Source organism: Dromiciops gliroides, chromosome X (genome assembly GCF_019393635.1).
Source record: "Dromiciops gliroides isolate mDroGli1 chromosome X, mDroGli1.pri, whole genome shotgun sequence".
NCBI lineage: Eukaryota > Metazoa > Chordata > Mammalia > Microbiotheria > Microbiotheriidae > Dromiciops > Dromiciops gliroides.
The window spans coordinates 34,427,915-34,446,021 of NC_057867.1; the positions used below are offsets into that span (position 1 = coordinate 34,427,915).

The 18,107-nt window shown below is 40.2% G+C and overlaps 1 protein-coding gene across 1 annotated transcript; it reads right to left on the reverse strand.

Moving 5' to 3' along the window:
• Positions 1 to 5,688: 5,688 nt before the first annotated feature.
• Positions 5,689 to 11,284, reverse strand: LOC122733608 (NTF2-related export protein 2-like). Its single transcript, XM_043974161.1, has 4 exons — positions 11,089 to 11,284; positions 9,619 to 9,705; positions 7,885 to 8,029; positions 5,689 to 6,519 (listed from the first exon to the last, which is right to left on the reverse strand). The coding sequence occupies exons 1-4, from the start codon at positions 11,101 to 11,103 to the stop codon at positions 6,341 to 6,343; spliced, it is 426 nt and encodes a 141-aa protein (XP_043830096.1). The 5' UTR covers positions 11,104 to 11,284; the 3' UTR covers positions 5,689 to 6,340.
• Between the last annotated feature and the right edge of the window lie 6,823 nt (positions 11,285 to 18,107).

The window sequence follows — 18,107 nt, forward strand, 5'->3', positions numbered from 1 at the left end:
TATTTTCAGCAACAGAATGATCCAAGGTAATCCCAAAAGACTTATGACTTATACTATCCATCTCCAAAGAAAGAACTGATATTGATTGAACACAGACTGAAGCATGCCATTTTTCACTTTAATTTTTTTCCTTTTATTCCTTTTCTTGTACAAAATGAATAATATGGTAATGTTTTACATAATTGAACATGCATAACTCATATCTGATTGCTTACCCCCTTAGGGAGGGGAGGGAAGGAAGGAGGAATAAAATTTGGAACTCAAAACTATAAATAAAAATATTTATCATTTAAAAAAACAACAAAGCACTGGGGCTGCTGTCACTGAAGTCCGAGTAAGTTTTACTACTTGAAACATGTTAGTGAAGTTCCATTGGTCTCTTTAGCCCCCTCAGACTCATTTTCCCCCATGATCACTAGTAGGGCATGTACTCTAAGCCTAGAACAGTGTAGATGAACCCACACTAGATCATTGTGTTCCTTAGGTATCAGTTTCCCCTCCAGTTCTATTAGGCTTCTAGATGTTTTTAATTTTTTTTGATTTTGCTTTTCTCCAGCCTTTTTCAGCATGTTGCTATCTCCATTTCTGTCAGAAGATGGCAACAAAGACCATGGTATATTTTTTTTCTTTTCAGCCACCATCAGTAAAATGGAATTCTAAGACATCTCTGAGGAAGATGAAAATATCTAAGGTGGTGGAGTCATGACTGGGCCTTTACCCTATATTTCCTGAATTGCAATGTCAGCAGTCAACAGCCACACAAAGGGGATGGAGGAACATCAAATCCCTAAGTCTCAGTTCCCCTAAACAAGCACTGGAACTGCTTTGATTCTAAATTCACTGAAAGCCCAGTCAGTTTTACTACTTGGACCCTGCTAAGTGATGTCATATCTATCTTCTTACACTCTTCAGCTTCATTTTGCCCAATAATCACTAGTAGGGCATGTAATGTAATCCTAGAATCCAGTATATGACCTAACACTTGTTTCTTGTGCTCCTTAGCTCTCACTTTTGGCTCCTTCTATGAGGGTTTTGGATGTTTTAATTTTTTTCAGGGTTTTAAAATTTTATTAAATGGTTTGAATTTTAAGGACCCTGAAGATCTTGTCAGGTTAATCTTAAACTTTATTAGTGGGGGCAGCTAGGTGGTGAAGTGGATAAAGCACCAGCCCTGGATTCAGGAGGACCTGAGTTCAAATTCTGCCTCAGACACTTGACACTATCTGTGTGACCCTGGGCAAGTCACTTAACCCTGATTGCCCCCCCCCAATTAAATAAAAATTTAAAAATTTAAAAAAAACACCTGCTTACTTACCTCAACTGTTCCCTTCAAATCCCTATGGCTCAGTTTCCTCTTCAAGCACTGGAAAGGCTTGGATTCTAAAGCCACTGCAGGCACAGTCAGTTTTACTCCTGGGACCTTGTTAATGATATCACATTTGTCTCTTCACCTCTGTCAGTCCCATTTTCCCCAATAGTCACTAATAGGGCATGTACTCTGAGCCTAGCACCCTGTAAATGACCTCACACTGGTCCCTTGAGGGCACTAGATCTCAGTTTCCCTTCCAGTCCCATTAGGGGTTTGGATGCTTTTCAAAAAATATACTTTTCTTTAATTTTATTAAAGGGTTTGAATTCTGAAGACTTTCTAAGATTTTATCTTGGACCTGTTTAGTGAATTCACACAAGTTAGCCAAGTAGGCAATGATTCTCATTTAGGTCCAACACATATTGCAAGGTAGGCAGGATGGATTTAGCACTTTGTTCATTTTGACTACCACAATGGACCTATTAGGTACCCCCCACTTCAAAGCCAAGGTGCCACAGAGCTGAGGGGAAATGATTTCTTCGTGGTGAAACTGAGGTTTAGGAATTTGAAATGACCTGTGTGAGGTCACAATCCAGGTGAAACACTAAATCTGAGAAGGCCTTCTATGTCCTTAAAATCCAAACCCTTTAAAAAATAAAAAGAAAGGGGGGCGCAACTAGGTGGCAGAGTGGATAAAGCACCAGTCCTGGATTCAGGAGGACCTGAGTTCAAATCCAGCCTCAGACACTTGACACTAGCTGTGTGACCCTGGGCAAGTCACTTAACCCTCATTACCCAGCCCCCCCCCAAAAAAAAAAAAAGAAAAAAGAAAAAAATTAGAACAGCCAAAAGCCTAATAGAACTGGAGGGGAAACTGAGAGCTAAGGGGCACAAGGGACCAGTGGGCCATCATCAGCTGGGTGCTAGGCTTAGAGTACATAACTATAGGGGAAAATGAAGCAGAGGGAGGATGAAGAGACTGATGTGACATCACTAACAGTGTCCCAGTTGTTAAAATGACTGACCCTTAAAGACTTATGGTGGAAAAAGTTCTCCACATTCAGAAAGAGAACTATGGAGTCTGAATGCAGACTGAAACATACTATTTTTGTTGTTGCTTTTTTGTTATTGTTCTTGTTTATTCTTTCTTCCAATTTTTCTTTGTTCTGATTAATGTGGAAATTTTTAACATGATATATCAAATTGCTTGCTGGCCTCAGGAGGGGTGATGGAAGGGAGGGTGGAAGAAAAATTTAGAATTCACAAAATATCTTTACATGTAATTGAGAAAAATTAAAAATAATTTTTAAAAAAATAAAATAAAATTACTTGTCCTTCAGTAGCCTTCAAATCCAAGCCTGTCCAGTGTTTGAAGAGGAAACTGAGGTTTAGGGAATTGAAATGACCTGTGAGGTCAATAACCAGGTTGTAGGCCTGTGTCAGGTGACAAGTGTCACTAAAATCAAAACACTTTAAAAATAAAAGAAAAATGAAAAAAAAATGAAAACATCAAAACCCCTAGTAGAACTGGAGAAGAAAACCAGAGACCAATGTGAGGTCATCTACTGGGTGCTAAGTTTTGAGTAATTCAGTAAATAGGTCAGAGACTAAATCTTAGAAGACCTTCAAGGATTTTGTAAATTAAAAAAAAGAAAATTTTAATTAAGGAAAAGTAAATTTTTTAGAAGAATCCAAATCCCTAATGGGATTGGAGAGGAAAATGATATCCGGGACCAGTATATCATCTAAAGAGTTTTAGACTTAGAGTACATGCCTTAGTAGTGAATACTGAGGAGAATGTGGCTGAGAGGGATGAAGAGGTTGACATGACATCAGCAGTAGAGTTCAAGTAAAATTGACTGGACCTTCAGTGGCTTTAGAATGCAAGCAACTCCAGTGCTTATTTAGGGAAAATGAGGCTTAGAGATTGGAAGGTACCTTGTGAATTCAGTATATAGCAATAAGAGAAGAAAAAGAAATTAAAGGAATTAGAATAGGTAATGAAACTATCACTTTTTTTGAGGGGCAGTGAGGGTTAAGTGACTTGCCCAGCATCACACAGCTAATAAGTGTCAGGTATCTGAGGCTGAATTTGAACTCAGGTCCTCTTGATTTGAAGGTCAGTGCTTTATCCACTGTGCCACCTAGCTACCCCCTAAAACTATCACTCTTTGCAAATGATATGATGCCATACTTAGAAAATCCTAGAGAATCAACTAAAAAGCTACTTGAAATTTTTAACAACTTTAGCAGAGTTGCAGGATATAAAATAAATCCACATAAATCATCAGCATTTCTATATATTACTAATAAAGTACAGCAACAACAGATAGAAAGACAAATTCCTTTTAAAATAACTATGGCCAATATAAAATACTTGGGAGTCAATCTTCCAAGACAAACACAGCAACTATATGACTAGAACTACAAAACACTTTTCACAAAAATAAAGTCAGATCTAAATAATTGGAAAAATATTAATTGCTCATGGGTAGGCAGAGTCAATATAATAAAAATGGCGATTCTCCCTAAATTAATTAATTTATTTCATGCTATACCAATCAAGCTATCAAAAATATTTTATAGAGCTAGAAAAAATAATAACAAAATTCATCTGGAAAAACAAAAGTTCTAGGATATCATGGGAATCAATGAAAAAATATACAAAAGAAGGTGATCTAGCAGTACCATATCTCAAACTGTATTATAAAGCAGTAATTATAAAAATAATTTGGTACTGGCTAAGAAATAGAGAGGTAGATCAGTAGAATAGAATAGACAGAAATTATACTATAGTAAATGACTATAGTAATCTAGTATATGATAAACCCAAAGATCCAAGCTTTTGGAACAAAAATTCATTATTTAACAAAAACTGTTGGGAAAACTGGAAAACAGTATGGAAGAAATTAGGTATAGTCTAACATCTCACACCATATACTAAAATAAGGCCAAAATGGGTACATGATTTATACATAAATGATGATACCATAAGAAAATTAAAGAACTATGGAATTGTCTATCTATCAGATTTATGGACAGGGGAAGAATTTAGGACCAAAGAAGATATAGAGAATAAAATTAAATGTAAAATAGATTATTTTGATTATATAAAATGAAAAAGCTTTCGCAAAAACAGAACTAATATAACCAAGATTACAAGGTAAATAGAAAACTGGGAAAGAATTTTTGAAACAAATATCTCTGATAAAGGCCTCATTTCTCAAATATATAAAGAATTGTGTCAAATTTTTAAAAATACAAATCATTCCCCAATTGATAAATGGTCAAAGGATTTGAACAGTTTTCAGATAAAGAAATCAAAATTATCAATAATCATAAGAAAAAATGCTCTAGATCATTATTGATCAGAGAAATGTAAATTAATACAACTCTGAGGTATTACCTCACACCTATTAAAGTGGCAAATATAACAAAAAGGGAAAATATTGGTTGTTGGAGGGATTTGGGGGAAACTGCGGTGCTAATCCACTGTTGGTGGAGTTGTGAAAAGATCCAACCATTCTGGAGAGCAATTTGGAATTATGTCCAAAGGGATATAGAATTGGGCATACCCTTTGATCCAGAAATACCATTACTTGGTTTATATCCTAAAGACATTTCCAAAAAGAGAAAAAAGACCTATTTGTACAAAAATATTTATAGCAAGTCACTTAACCCCAATTGCCTCACTAAAAAAAAAAAGTGGAACCAAGGACACATATGTCCATGCTAGAGCGCAGTGCTTTCATACTAAGCAAATGGCAAAAGTGTGGGGCAGGATTGATCACCCACCCCACTCACCTTAGCAGAGCTTGTCTTAGTGTCTTCCATGACCTGGGTACTATGAGCTGGACTCCAAAATGGACTCTGTTCTCTTTCCTTTTGGCCGGTGAAAATGCAAAGTAGTTAAATCTTTGGAGAAAGCCGTCTGGCAGTATACAGAAGAAATTACAAAAATGAGTCATGACCTCTGACTCAATAATTCAGTTTTGGGAAAGAGACCCTAAGAGTGTCATCAAAAAGGAAAAAAAAACACAGCACTACATTCAGAGATGCTTAAAGTGGCATCATTTGTAATTTCAAAAAACTGGAAGTAATGTATCCAAATCATAGGAGAATACTTAAGATAAATTATGGTATGTGAATATAACAGCATACTACAGGACAATTAAATCAACTAATAATTAAGATTAAAAAGTGTGGGGAATATAAAGAAATGGGAGAAACCCTTCATGAAACAGAACAAAGTGAAAACAGAAGAACGAGAGGAAAGAATCTATTAATTACAATCATATAAAAGGAAAAGTGATGAGGAATGGGCAAAGAAACTGATGAATAATTGTAGTAACTAACAAATTGAGACATTTATGCATTCAGATTCTTTTATTCAAACATATAGAGTTTCACAAACAGTTTGGTTCTACTGGTTTTTAATACTAACTTTATAATTAATTAAAAATCACAATGCGAACACCAATTCACAAGTACATTTCCAGAACATCTGAGCAGTTATGAAAACCCAGCCAATAAAAATCAGCAGTGTTTTGTGTCCTGACTTAGATGGTTCCTAAGTTGAGGCCACTTTCACATTTATTGAAAAGAGGTAAGTGTTTGTGTATTCTTAACCCTGTACAACCGTGTATATCCCATGGTGCAAAGCTAAGCTAAAGATAAGGCCCAATGGGACACAAAGCATTCCCTTTTTGTGATGGATCAGGATTATACTCTTTGCTATCTTGATGTAGTTACCCTTTTAACAAAGCAGTAAGAGCTCAGCATTTCAGTAACAGAGTATTTTTAAAGGAGTGTTACAGACAAACACAATTCCACTGCTTTTAAGAGATACCACGAAAGTTGCTGCTAGGAATTTACACTATTTTTAAGGACATATCAACTTTGGCACACTGTGGGTTTACTACACTTCTGAAATGAACTGGACAATAGGAAAACATGAAAGAACTTAAAACATTAAAAAAAAGAATACTGGAGCATTTGGGCCAGAGACAAGAGTCCCATTTTTCGCCAGGCCTAACTAGACCAATCCTGGAACCGGAAGCAGTCACTCGCGATCTTCCACACGGTGCTGTTTGGCATGACTTGAGCTGTCAACAGGAAATTCTGGTTGAAATAGCGCTGTTTGTTCCCATCAAATTTCACCGTCCCACAGGTCACCACAAGGACAGTTGTTTGGCTCTGAGTGGCTTGCTCTACACACAGAAGAGGGAGAGAATGGCGACATTATAAAAGCAGATTTTTTCAGTTAGATACAATAGGAGCCAAGTATTTTCTCATCTTTCTAATCCCAATTCATAAGGCACAGATTGGTTCTCATGTCACTCACTAGCCCAAATGCTACCTGTTGCCTCCTCAATGCCTTTAGGGGAAGGCACAGGCTCCTCAGGTTGGCATATAAAGGTCCTTCACCATCTGTATCCAAACACCCTTCGGAGATGTGTTTCTGTAGGAGTTCCCTTAAAACCCTCTCCCATTGGTTGTTCTGTAACCCAGCATCCTAGTTCCCCATCACTGTGTCTTCACACAGGTGGCATCCCTCCCCTCTTCCTTCCCCCCTTCTGTCTTCCTTCCCTCTCCAAAAGAGTAATAACTCGAATTCTGGAATATCCTCCCTTCCTCACCACCTACCTCTGCCTCAGTATTTCTTTTCATTCAAGTTCTAGATCAGGTACCACACAAAGCCCTCCCTGATTTCCCCCAATGGTACTTTTTTCCCTAGTCCAACTATCTCAGGTCTCTATAACACCTACTATGTGCCGGGCCCTGGGCTAAGTGAAAAGAGGCGAAAGTCAGTCCTAACTGTGGAGGAGTTTACAATCTAAAGGGGGACAGAGTGTGAAAATAAATATATACAAAGCAAACTATAGACAGGAAAAAGAAGAAATAATGGATGGAGGGAAGGCACTGGACTTAAGAGGGATTAAGGAAAGCTTCTTGTAGGAGGCGGGATTTTAGTTGGGACTTAAAGGAAGCTGGGGAGGGGCAGGAGTCAGGATGAAGGAGGGAAAATGTTCTAGGTATGGGGAACAGCCAGAGAAAATGCCTGGAGCTGAGAGATGAAGGGTCTTCTTGGTAAAACAGCCAGGAGGCCAGTGGAACTGGATCGAATAGTATGTGTTGAGGGGGCAAGGTGTGAGAAGACTGGAAGGGTAGGAGGGGGCTAGATGATGAAGGACTTTGAATGCCAAATAGAGCATTTTGTATTGATTCCTGAAGGCCATAGGGAGCCAGTGGAGTTTACTGAGCAGGGGGATGACATGGTCAGACCTGCATTTCAGGAATATCACTTTGGTGGCTGATGGATTGGAGTGGGGAGAGACTTGAGGCAAGTAGACCCCTCACCAGCCTATTGAAATAGTCCAGGTGTGAGGCCTCTAGTTTTTTCATTTGCTAAATGATGAGGCTGAACTAGAAGGTTCTTTTCTAGGTTTTAAGATTCTGTGATTGACTAGTAGTACAACATAAAATTCCTCAACAACCTGCTTTGAATGGTTAAAGTCTAATGCTTATCAAATGAGAACAAAATGTTTATCGATTAAGAAAGCCCCTGGTCTTACCATGAACAGGTTGGCAGTCCACTACGTTGATCTGAAATTCACTGGGAGGCAATGCATCAAAAAATTTGCCCAAAGCATCTTGTCCATTCACAACATTTCCATTCCAAACCAAAGTAGCCGTGTCAAGGTACAATCTAGTCATCATCTAAGGAGAAGGTAAAGATCGAGATTTCTGTTCTGTGTAACTTTTCTGACACCAAGTCCACCTGTCTTGCACCTTTAGTTAGTATTCACTTTCCCAACCCCATCATCAATTCTACTGGAATCTATCTATCTATCTATCTATATATGTGCATATGTGTATATACTTTATTCTCCCTTTAGCTAAAGTGACTAATGAGCAAAGGGCACAGGCTTTTTTTGTTTGTTTGTTTGTTTGTTTTAGTTTCTTTTTTGGCAGGGCAATGGGGGTTAAGTGACTTGCCCAGGGTCACACAGCTAGTAAATGTCAAGTGTCTGAGGCCGGATTTGAACTCAGGTACTCCTGAATCCAGGGCCGGTGCTTTATAGGGCACAGGCTTTTAATGAAAATATTTTAAATTAAATTTAATTGTAATCTAATTGAAAATGTTTTAAATTTGTAAAAAACCTGGTATGGGAAAGGTTAGGGATTATAACCATATAGTGTCAAACCAATTGGACTGTGAATCAAATATCTTTCTAATGTAACCAGAAATGTAACCAGAGGGAAAAATAATCGATAACATTTGAATAGGCTTCAAGGCCAGGTGTGAGGCCTCTATTTTCTCATTTGCCAAACCATGGGGCTGAACTAGAAAGTCTTTTTCCAGGTTTTAAGATTCTGTGATTGGGGTGCAGCTAGGTGGTGCAGTGGATAAAGCACTGGCCCTGGATTCAGAAGAACCTAAGTTCAAATCCCACCTCAGACACTTGACACTTACTAGCTGTGTGACCCTGGGCAAGTCACTTAACCCTCATTGCCCCACAAAAATAAACAAACGACTGAATGAATGAATAAATAAATAAATAAGATTCTGTGATTGACTAGTAGTAAAACACCCAATTCCTCAATGATCCCAAATTAGAAAACCCCAAATTAACATCATCTTTGTTTTTATTTCTTTTCTTCAACACTTCCCAATTACATGGGAATCTGGTTCAGGTCACACTTGGGAGTTTTGTGGATGCTTGAGGCCTGAGAGTTTGATATCTCTGCTTTGCAGGCATTTCCCATTTTATCTTCCCAACCACCCTGCGATAGAGATCTCCATTCTACGGGTGAGGAAACTGAAAAAGGCGGAAATTAAGTAACTTGCTTAGAGTCACACTGCTACTTAAGTGTGAGGGACTGGATTTGAACTTGGGTTTTCCTGACTCCAGGTTCAGGGCTCCATCTAATATACCACCTGCAGTAGTTGCTTCAAAAAAAAGGGGGGGGGCTCGAATCAGGTAGCATTGGCACAAATGTCACATCTAGTACCTGTATTATTCTATTTTAGCACTTTGACTTTGGCGTTACTGGACCCGGATCCAAATCCTGCCTGTTATTTTTGACTCCTTGTGACCCTAGGTAAGACTTGACTTTTCTGAGCCTCAGTTTATTTAATTGTAAAATGAGGAGATTGAACTAGATAGCTTCAAAGGTTCATTCCAGATCTAAATCCATGGCACAGCTGGTAGTAAAGTGGACAGAAATATCCACTCACTTATGCCAAGCAGCTGAGGAAGCTGTGAGGAAAGCCAAAGAGGTTTTTAAGTGCCTATAATACTCACCCTTCTCCTTTTATCTATGGTATCGTAGTATACGTTAACGAACTCTTCTGCAGCTCGGCAAGCTTGATCCGCATTGGTTTTAAACTCCTAAAAGAAAAATTCAGCATATATACTTATAAAAGTTGGGCTCCACAAAGGGAAGGGAAGAAGCATTCCCTTACAATATCTCATTTGAGTCTCACAACGACTCTGAGAGGGAGTTGCTATTAATATTCCCAGTTTTCAGTTGAGGAAACTGAGGCAGGGGTTTAATGATTTGCCCATGGTTAACTGACTAGTAAGTATATGAGGCTACATTGGAACTCAAGTCTTCCTAGGCCTAGAGCTCCATCCACTTGGGTCTATCTAGATGTTTCTAGGCAGTATAACTTGAGTTTAAATACTTAGATGGCTTCTGAGGCCTCTCCCGTCACTGGATCTAGGATGGATCCCCAGTGTGACCTTGAACAAGTCATTTAGTGGGGCCTCGTGTTCTTTCTCAGTAAAATGAAACATGAGGGGGGTGGGGCTGGATGGTCTCATCCATCCTTCCAGCTCTAAGTCTACGATGCAGTGTGTGACCTTGAACAAATCTCTTCTCATATCTGGGCCTCATGTTCCTCCTCTGCGGGTGACCTTGAACAAAGAATTTCCTGGACTTCACATTCCTCCAACGGAAAATGAAAAAAAGAAATGGGGGAGGGGAGGTGTTAGGGCCAGATGGCTTTGGAGGGCCCATCCAGCCCTAAGTCTATGATGCAATTTGCGACCTTGGGCAAATCCCTTCCCCTCCCTAAGCCTCAGTTTCCCCTTCTGTGAAATGGTGGGGTTGGACTCGACAGCCTTCAGGCTTTGAGGACCCTCCCAGCTCTAGCGCTAGGATACTATGTGTGATTTCCCACTGGCTAGAGATCTGGCCTTCAGTTTCCTCTTCTGTAAAAGGAGAGGATCGAATTTCATGGGCAGAGGGCCCATGATCCAGGATACTAAATGTGACGTCATGCCAGTCTCTTTCCCACCCTGGGCCTCAGTTTCCCCCGAATGGCCTCGGAGGCTCTCTAAGCCTCGGGAGTCCAGGTTCCGTTATTTGGCTATCCGAGCCGCACACGCACGTGTCTCGCTCACCCTGGACCGTTTTCTGCGCGAAGTTCAAGGCCCGGAGGCGGTTTGTCCCCCCCCCCCCAGAATCACGACATCGCCCTCCGCCCCCACCCCCGCCTCTCCATGGGTCCCGGAGAGCCGCCCCTCGCCCCCTGCCCCCCTGTCAGCCGGGGCTCTTCTCCCCCTTTCTCAATCTCTCGGGTTCTCTGTCAACGGCTGCACTGGTTCGCTCCGGGGGGCTCAGGCCAAAGCGCTGTCTGGCTTCTTAGGGCCGAGATGCGGTGGCGTCTAAGGGCTGACAGGTGTAGCCCCGCCTCCCCTCCGCCCCCGACCACATCCCCCCTGCCCAGCACCCCAATTCGGCACAGGGATGCTGCGTTAGGAGCTCACCGCCGCCGTCGCCATCGCCGCTTCCACGCGAGAATGAGGAACTTCTGCCGATCGGCCCCGGGGGCGAGGTCCACGGGGGCTTTGGGGGGCTGCTCCGCTCTAGTAGAAGGGATAGAGGGCTCAAGTTTTCTGGCACCTCCGAGAGACTCAAATCTCCTGGAGGCTCTCCCGAATCTCTCCGGCCTGCCCCGCCTCCCCCCCGCCTTTTAAGGCGTGGTCACACGTCATAACAATTTCTGCCCAAGGTTGATTGGCTGGTTGAGCCGCCAGAAAGGTTCGATGGGCGTGAGGTGCAGCCAGCGTCCAATGAAAAGCTTGGGATGGGCTCCTGGGCGGGGCAAATCTGAGTAGGTGTAACAGAAGGGGAACGTCAAATCGATAGGACTGAACCGTATCCTAGCAACGGCGTGGTGGGCGGCTTGAGGATGTCTGTATCTATTAACCAGGGGGCATTTTCCATTAAGTCAACAATATTGCTAAAATGAATGGATGCCCTGTTTCCCCAGAATCTCGGGAGGTTGAGTCCCAGCCTGAGACTGCAGAATCTCTATTTTAATGGGGGGAGGGGGGGATAAATGATGCGATTAACTGAGAGCTGCCTCTTCTCTTTTCCCCCATCCCCCATCCCCCCTCATGCCCTCCATCACTGTCTCCTCCCTCACCCCAGGAATGGACCATTCTCCTTGCTAAGACCAACCCTTCTACATGCACAAGTGACCCCCGTGCCATCCCATCTTCTCCAGAACACTGATGTCTCACTGATCTTCAATCTCTCCCTGTCTAATGGCTGCTTCCTTGCTGCCTGCAAACGTGCTTAGCTTCAAAAAAAATAACAAAAACCCCCACAAAACTCACAAAAAAACAAACAAAAAAACCCCAACCCACAAATCGCTTTAATCCAGCCATTCCTTAGCTATCATCCCATATGTTTCCCATATACCTTCCCCTTTTTTGGCTAAACTCCTTGAGAAGGCCATCCACAACTGATACCTCCACTTCCTTTCCTCACTCTTCTTAACTCTCTATAATCTGCCTTTCAACCTCATTATTTAACTGAAACTGCTTTCTCCAGTTATCAATGAACTCAGGTCTCCCTGATACTTCCTAGCTGTATGACCTTGTACAAGTCACTTCACTTCTGTTTGCCTCAGTTTCCTGAAGCATCTACCTCTCAGGGTTGTAGTCAGGATCAAATGAGATCATATTTGTAAAAAGCACTTAGAGCAGTGGCTGGCCCAGAGTAAGCACTATAAGGATGCTTACTCTTATTCTACCTAGCTGGTTACTCAATTTCATTTGCTGCATTTTTCATTCAGGTGACTCCTGCTAATAGTGGGTGTCCCCCAAGTCTCCATCCTGGACTTTTTTCCTTTCTCCCTCCATACTATTTTGCTTGATGAGGTCATCGGCTCCTATGGATTCGCTTCTCAACTCTATTTAGATGACTTTCACATCCATTTGTCCAGCCCTAACCTCTCCCCAGACCTCTAGTCTCTGATCTTTAACTGCCTATTAGACTTACTGAACTACGCGTCCTATAGACATCTCGAACCCAACATGTACAAAACTGAACTCATCTTCTCCCCCTCAAACTCCCCTTTCTTCCCGACTTCTGGATTGTGTTATGGTTAACACCATCTTCCCAGTCACCCAGGATCACAGTGTCATCCTCAACTCCTCACTCTATCTCACCCCCATATCCAATCAAGTAGTACTGATTCTGCCTTTCATAACATCCCATGTATACATTCCCTTCTCTCCTCTGACACTGCCACCACCCTGGTACAGGCTCTCATCACCCACATCAGGACTATTGCTCACGGACTGGTCTCCTTGCCATAAGTTTCTTCCCACCCTAATGCACCCTCCACTCAGCTTTCAAACTGATCTTTTTGTTTGTTTGTTTTGTTCATTTTGGCGGGGCAATGAGGGTTAAGTGACTTTCCCAGGGTCACACAGCTAGTAAGAGTCGTGTCTGAGGTCGTATTTGAACTCAGGTCCTCCTGAATTCAGGGCCAGTGTTTTATCCACTACGCCACCTAGCTGCCCCCTCAAATTGATCTTCTTTTTTTTTTAGTGAGGTAATTGGGGTTAAGTGACTTGCTCAGGGTCACACAGGTAGTAAGTGTTAAATGTCTGAGGCCGGATTTGAACTCAGGTACTCGTGACTCCAGGGCCGGTGCTCTATCCGCTGCGCCATCTAGCTGCCCCCAAATTGATCTTCTTAAAGTACAAGTCTGATCATATTGATTCTTCCCCCTCCATTCCCTCAACCTCTATTCCACAAACCTCAGTGGCTCCCTGTTACCTCCAGGACCAAATACAAAATCCTTTCTAACCAAGTTATTTTCTACCCTTTCCAGGTTTTTTCCATCTTATTCCCTTTCACGTCCTCTGCAATCCAATGACACTGTTCCCTTGTGGTTCCTCACACACACTCCATCTACCCATTCTGAGCATTTTCATTGGCTGTCCTCCATCCCTGGAATGTCCTCTCTCCTCATCTCTACCTCCTGGCTTCTCAGGCTCACTTCAAGCTTCAGCTAAAACTTCGCCTTTCCTAGTCCTTCTTAATCTTAATGCCTTTACCTCTGACAAAACCCCCAATTTATCCTGTACACATCTTACTTGTACATAGTTGTCTATTGCCTCCTCCATTAGATACTGAGTTTTTTGACAGCAGGGACTGGGTTTTTTTAAAAAAAAATTACTTTTCTTTGTATCCCTAGAACTTAGCATACTGCCTGGCACATAGAAGATGCTTACTAAAAGCTTGATTCCTCTTCCTCCCCCACTTCTTATTCTCCCTTGTCTAGTCTATTCCATTGATTTACCTCTATTTTGTTTTTAGCTAATATCAGATAGGCTTTTTGGGGGGAGGGGCGGGGCAATGAGGGTTAAGTGACTTGCCCAGGATCACACTGATAGTTAGTATCATGTGTCTGAATCCGGATTTGAACTCAGGTCCTCCTGAATCCAGGGCTGATGCTTTATGCACAGCAATGCCACCTAGCTGCCCTTAATATCAGATAGTTTTGATGACTTGTTTTATAATATAACTGAGGTCTGAAAATGTTATTCCCCCTTCATCCCTACCTCTTTTCATTATTTCTTTGATATTCTAGAATCTAGGTTAAGGATTTTTTCTTTATCTGAATGAATTTTGTTATTGTGTTATTCAGTTCTGTAAAGTATCCCTTTGATAATTTGAGTGGTATAACAATAAAACTGAATTGGCTTTGGGAGTATTGTCATTTTTATTATATTGGCCCAGTCTAGCCATGACCACTAACTATTCTTACTTTTCCTTTCCTTTCCTTTCCTTTTTTTTTTTTTTTTTTTGGTGCAGGGCAATAAGGGTTAAGTGACTTGCCCAGAAACACACAGCTAGTAAGTGTCAAGTGTCTGAGGCCATATTTGAGCTCAGGTCCTCCTGAATCCAGGGCAGTGCTTTATCCACTGTGCCACCTAGATGCCCCCCCCCCCCCCCCCCCGCCACTAACTATTCTTCTAGCTATTTATGTAATTCTTTATTTCTTTAAGGAGCATTTCATAACTGAATCAGGGGCAGCTAGGTGGCGCAGTGGATAGAGCACCGGCCCTGGAGTCAGGAGGACTTGAGTTCAAATCCGGCCTCAGACACTTAACACTTACTAGCTGTGTGACCTTGGGCAAGTCACTTAACCCAATTGCCTCACTAAAAAAATTAAAAAAAAAATTAATCATAACTGAATCAATACAAGTATTTTGTTTTGGTAGGTTGATCGCCAGATATTTTATTCATTTTATAGTTATTTGGAACAGGATTTCCCTGTATACTATTGCCTATTGAACTATTATTATTATTATTATTATTATTATTATATGGAAATGCTGTTGATTTTTGAGGATTGATTTTATAGCCTGCAACTTTTCTGAAGCTATTAGCATCTTTGCTGATTGCCTAGGATTTTGTAACTAAACCATTATATTATCAGCAAAGAGATATAGTTTTATCTCCTTTTTACCTCTATTTATGCCTTTAATGTCTTTATCTTGTTTATTGCTAGCATTTCTAGAAGAATATCAAATAATAGTGGGAAGAGTGTATATGTTTGCTAAACTCTTGTATTTATTTCGAAAAGTTCTAGTGTATCTCCATTGCATATGGTATTTGCTTTTGGTTTCAGATATATACTTTTTTTTTTTTAGTGAGGCAATTGGGGTTAAGTGACTTGCCCAGGGTCACACAGCTAGTAAGTGTTAAGTGTCTGAGGCCGGATTTGAACTCAGGTACTCGTGACTCCAGGGCCGGTGCTCTATCCACTGCCCCACCTAGCCGCCCCAGATATATACTTTTTGATGATACTTTAAACAAGGTCCTTTTTGTCTCTTCTTCTTGTTCTCACCCCGCCTCCTACCCCTTCTCCTCTGAGTGTTGTTCTTTGTCAAAGGCTTTTTCACATCTTTTGAGATAATGATGTGATTTGGGATGTTTTGGTCTTTAATGTGATTAAGTATGTTCATTCTTTTCCTAATGTTGAAGTATCTTTGCATTCCTGGAATAAATCCCACTTGGCCATGATGAATGATTTTTTGGAGAAATTACTGTAGTCTATTTCATAGTACTTTAAAAATTGGCTATTTGTCAAAAAAAAATTGTAGTCACTATTCATTAATTATATTGATCTATAGTTCTATGCTTTATCCCTTCCTGGTTTAGGCACCAGGACTGTATTGGTCTCAAAAAGAATCCAATTAGGTTCTGTGACTTTTTGAGAATAATTTGCGTAGTATTCATACTAAATTTTTATTTAAAAGTTTGATAAGTGTTTCTTTGCTGTCTCTTTGTGAATCCACCAGGACAAGAAGTATTTTTGTTTCCTTTGGTTATTCCTTAATAGTCAGTTCTCATTCTTTTTTTGACACTGGATTATTTGAGATCTGTATTTGGTCTTCTTTACATAGAGTATTTTGTATTTTTGAAGGCATTTCTTTATTTCTTTTGTGTTCTCAGTTTTGTTAGCATATAACTGTACATAACACAAAATATTCTAATTATTCTTTTTATTTCTGCTTTTGCTGCAATTTTACATTTGCTCCTTTGTAATCAAATTATCTAAAGGTTTATCAATTTTGTTAGTCTTTTCAAAGAACCATCTTTAGTTTTATCTATCATCTTAAAAGGGTCTTTTTTAGATTCCCGTCAATCTATTTCTCTCATTTAAAAAATCTCTTTTATGCTTATTTCAGGTTTGTTTGTTGACTAATTTTAAAATACATATTCATCTTCTTTTTTTCTATTTTGTTAATAACACGATTTTCCCTCTGAAGATTGTTTTGGATGTATCCTAGAAATTTTATTCTGTGACAGTGCCTGAATACAAATTGAAACATACTTAAAAAAACCCTTTCTTTTTCTTGGGGATTTTTTGGGTCTGTTTTCTTTTGCAAGATGACTAACATGGAAAATGTTTGCATGACTGCACATGTATAACCTATATCAAATTACTTGCTTTCTCAATGAGGGGGCCAGGAAAGGAGAGAGATAGAGAGAGAGAGGAGAGAGAGAGAGAAAGAGAGAGAGAGACAGAGAGACAGACAGAGAGGGGGAGAGACAGACAGACAGACAGACAGACACATACACACACACACACACACACACACAGAACCTGGATCTCGAAATTTAAAAAAAAAATGTTAAAAATTTTACATGGGGGGCAGCTAGGTGGTGCAGTGGATAGAGCACTGGCCCTGGAGTCAGGAGTACCTGAGTTCAAATCCGGCCTCAGACACTTAACACTTACTAGCTGTGTGACCCTGGGCAAGTAACTTAACCCCAATTGCCTCACTAAAAAAAAAATTACATGGAATTAGAAAAAATTGAATATTTGAAAGATTTAGAAAATAAATTTTGTTATGTTTTTTCTAATGCTATAATTTTCTTTTACATCATTATTCATGATTTGTTCTCTGATCCATTCATTATTTAGGATCTCATTTTTAAGTCTCCATTTGAGTCTGTTTTTAATTTTTCAAAATTAAGAATTTTCTCCCCATTTTTTTTGCAAGCATAACATTTGGTCTCTTCAGTTATTTTTGCTTTATCTACTATAAGGCAGCCCTATTCTCCCTGTCTCTCTTATCTTCCCCCTCAAGTCTCTTCCCCTTCTATTTGTTGTACCTTTAACTTTCTTCCTTTTATCTGGTTGTTTAATTCTTCCCCTCTTTTTAATCTGGGATAAGTAGTCAAGTAATATATAATAATGATAATAATAATAGAAGGCTCTCTCTGATTTCTTTCAACTTATTTTTGTTAGTTCTTTATTTCCTTTTTTTTGGTTGCCTTTTTCTTAAAAGGATTTATTTCCCTTTTTCTCTTAATGACTTATCTTCCCTTTCTGTCTATTCTAGTGTTTATTCTTTGATACACTGTCCTTATACTTATTTAATCCTTCTCTGGGTTCTTCATGAATTAATGCTTCTGAACAACTTATTTTCAGTTCTCTCTTCTAAACAGTTTCAATGTTATTGCCTTGTAGATCTTGCCCCCAATCCCTTATTCTGTTGTTTCTCACTCTTAGAAATATTGATTGGGGGGGGGCAGCTAGGTGGCGCAGTGGATAGAGCACCGGCCCTGGAGTCAGGAGTACCTGAGTTCAAATCCGGCCTCAGACACTTAACACTTACTAGCTGTGTGACCTTGGGCAAGTCACTTAACCCCAATTGCCTCACTAAAAAAAAAAAAAAAAGAAAAGAAATATTGATTCGAACAGGTGACAGAGAAGATATTGGTAGAAATATTGGTAGGCCCCATGGTAGGAATTTTCCCTGATTGTGCAGATTATCATTAATCTTTGCCTTCCTCATGGTCACTTCCTCCCCAATTTACCATGAAATGTCCTTGGGTCGATGTCTTCCCACTCTTCTGAGTGTTAGTTGCTCCCAGGAACTCTGATTCCTCTTCTCAGGAGGCAGGATAATGGGTATCTCTAAGCAGACTATACTCACTGTACAGTTCCCATCACCCTTTATAATCT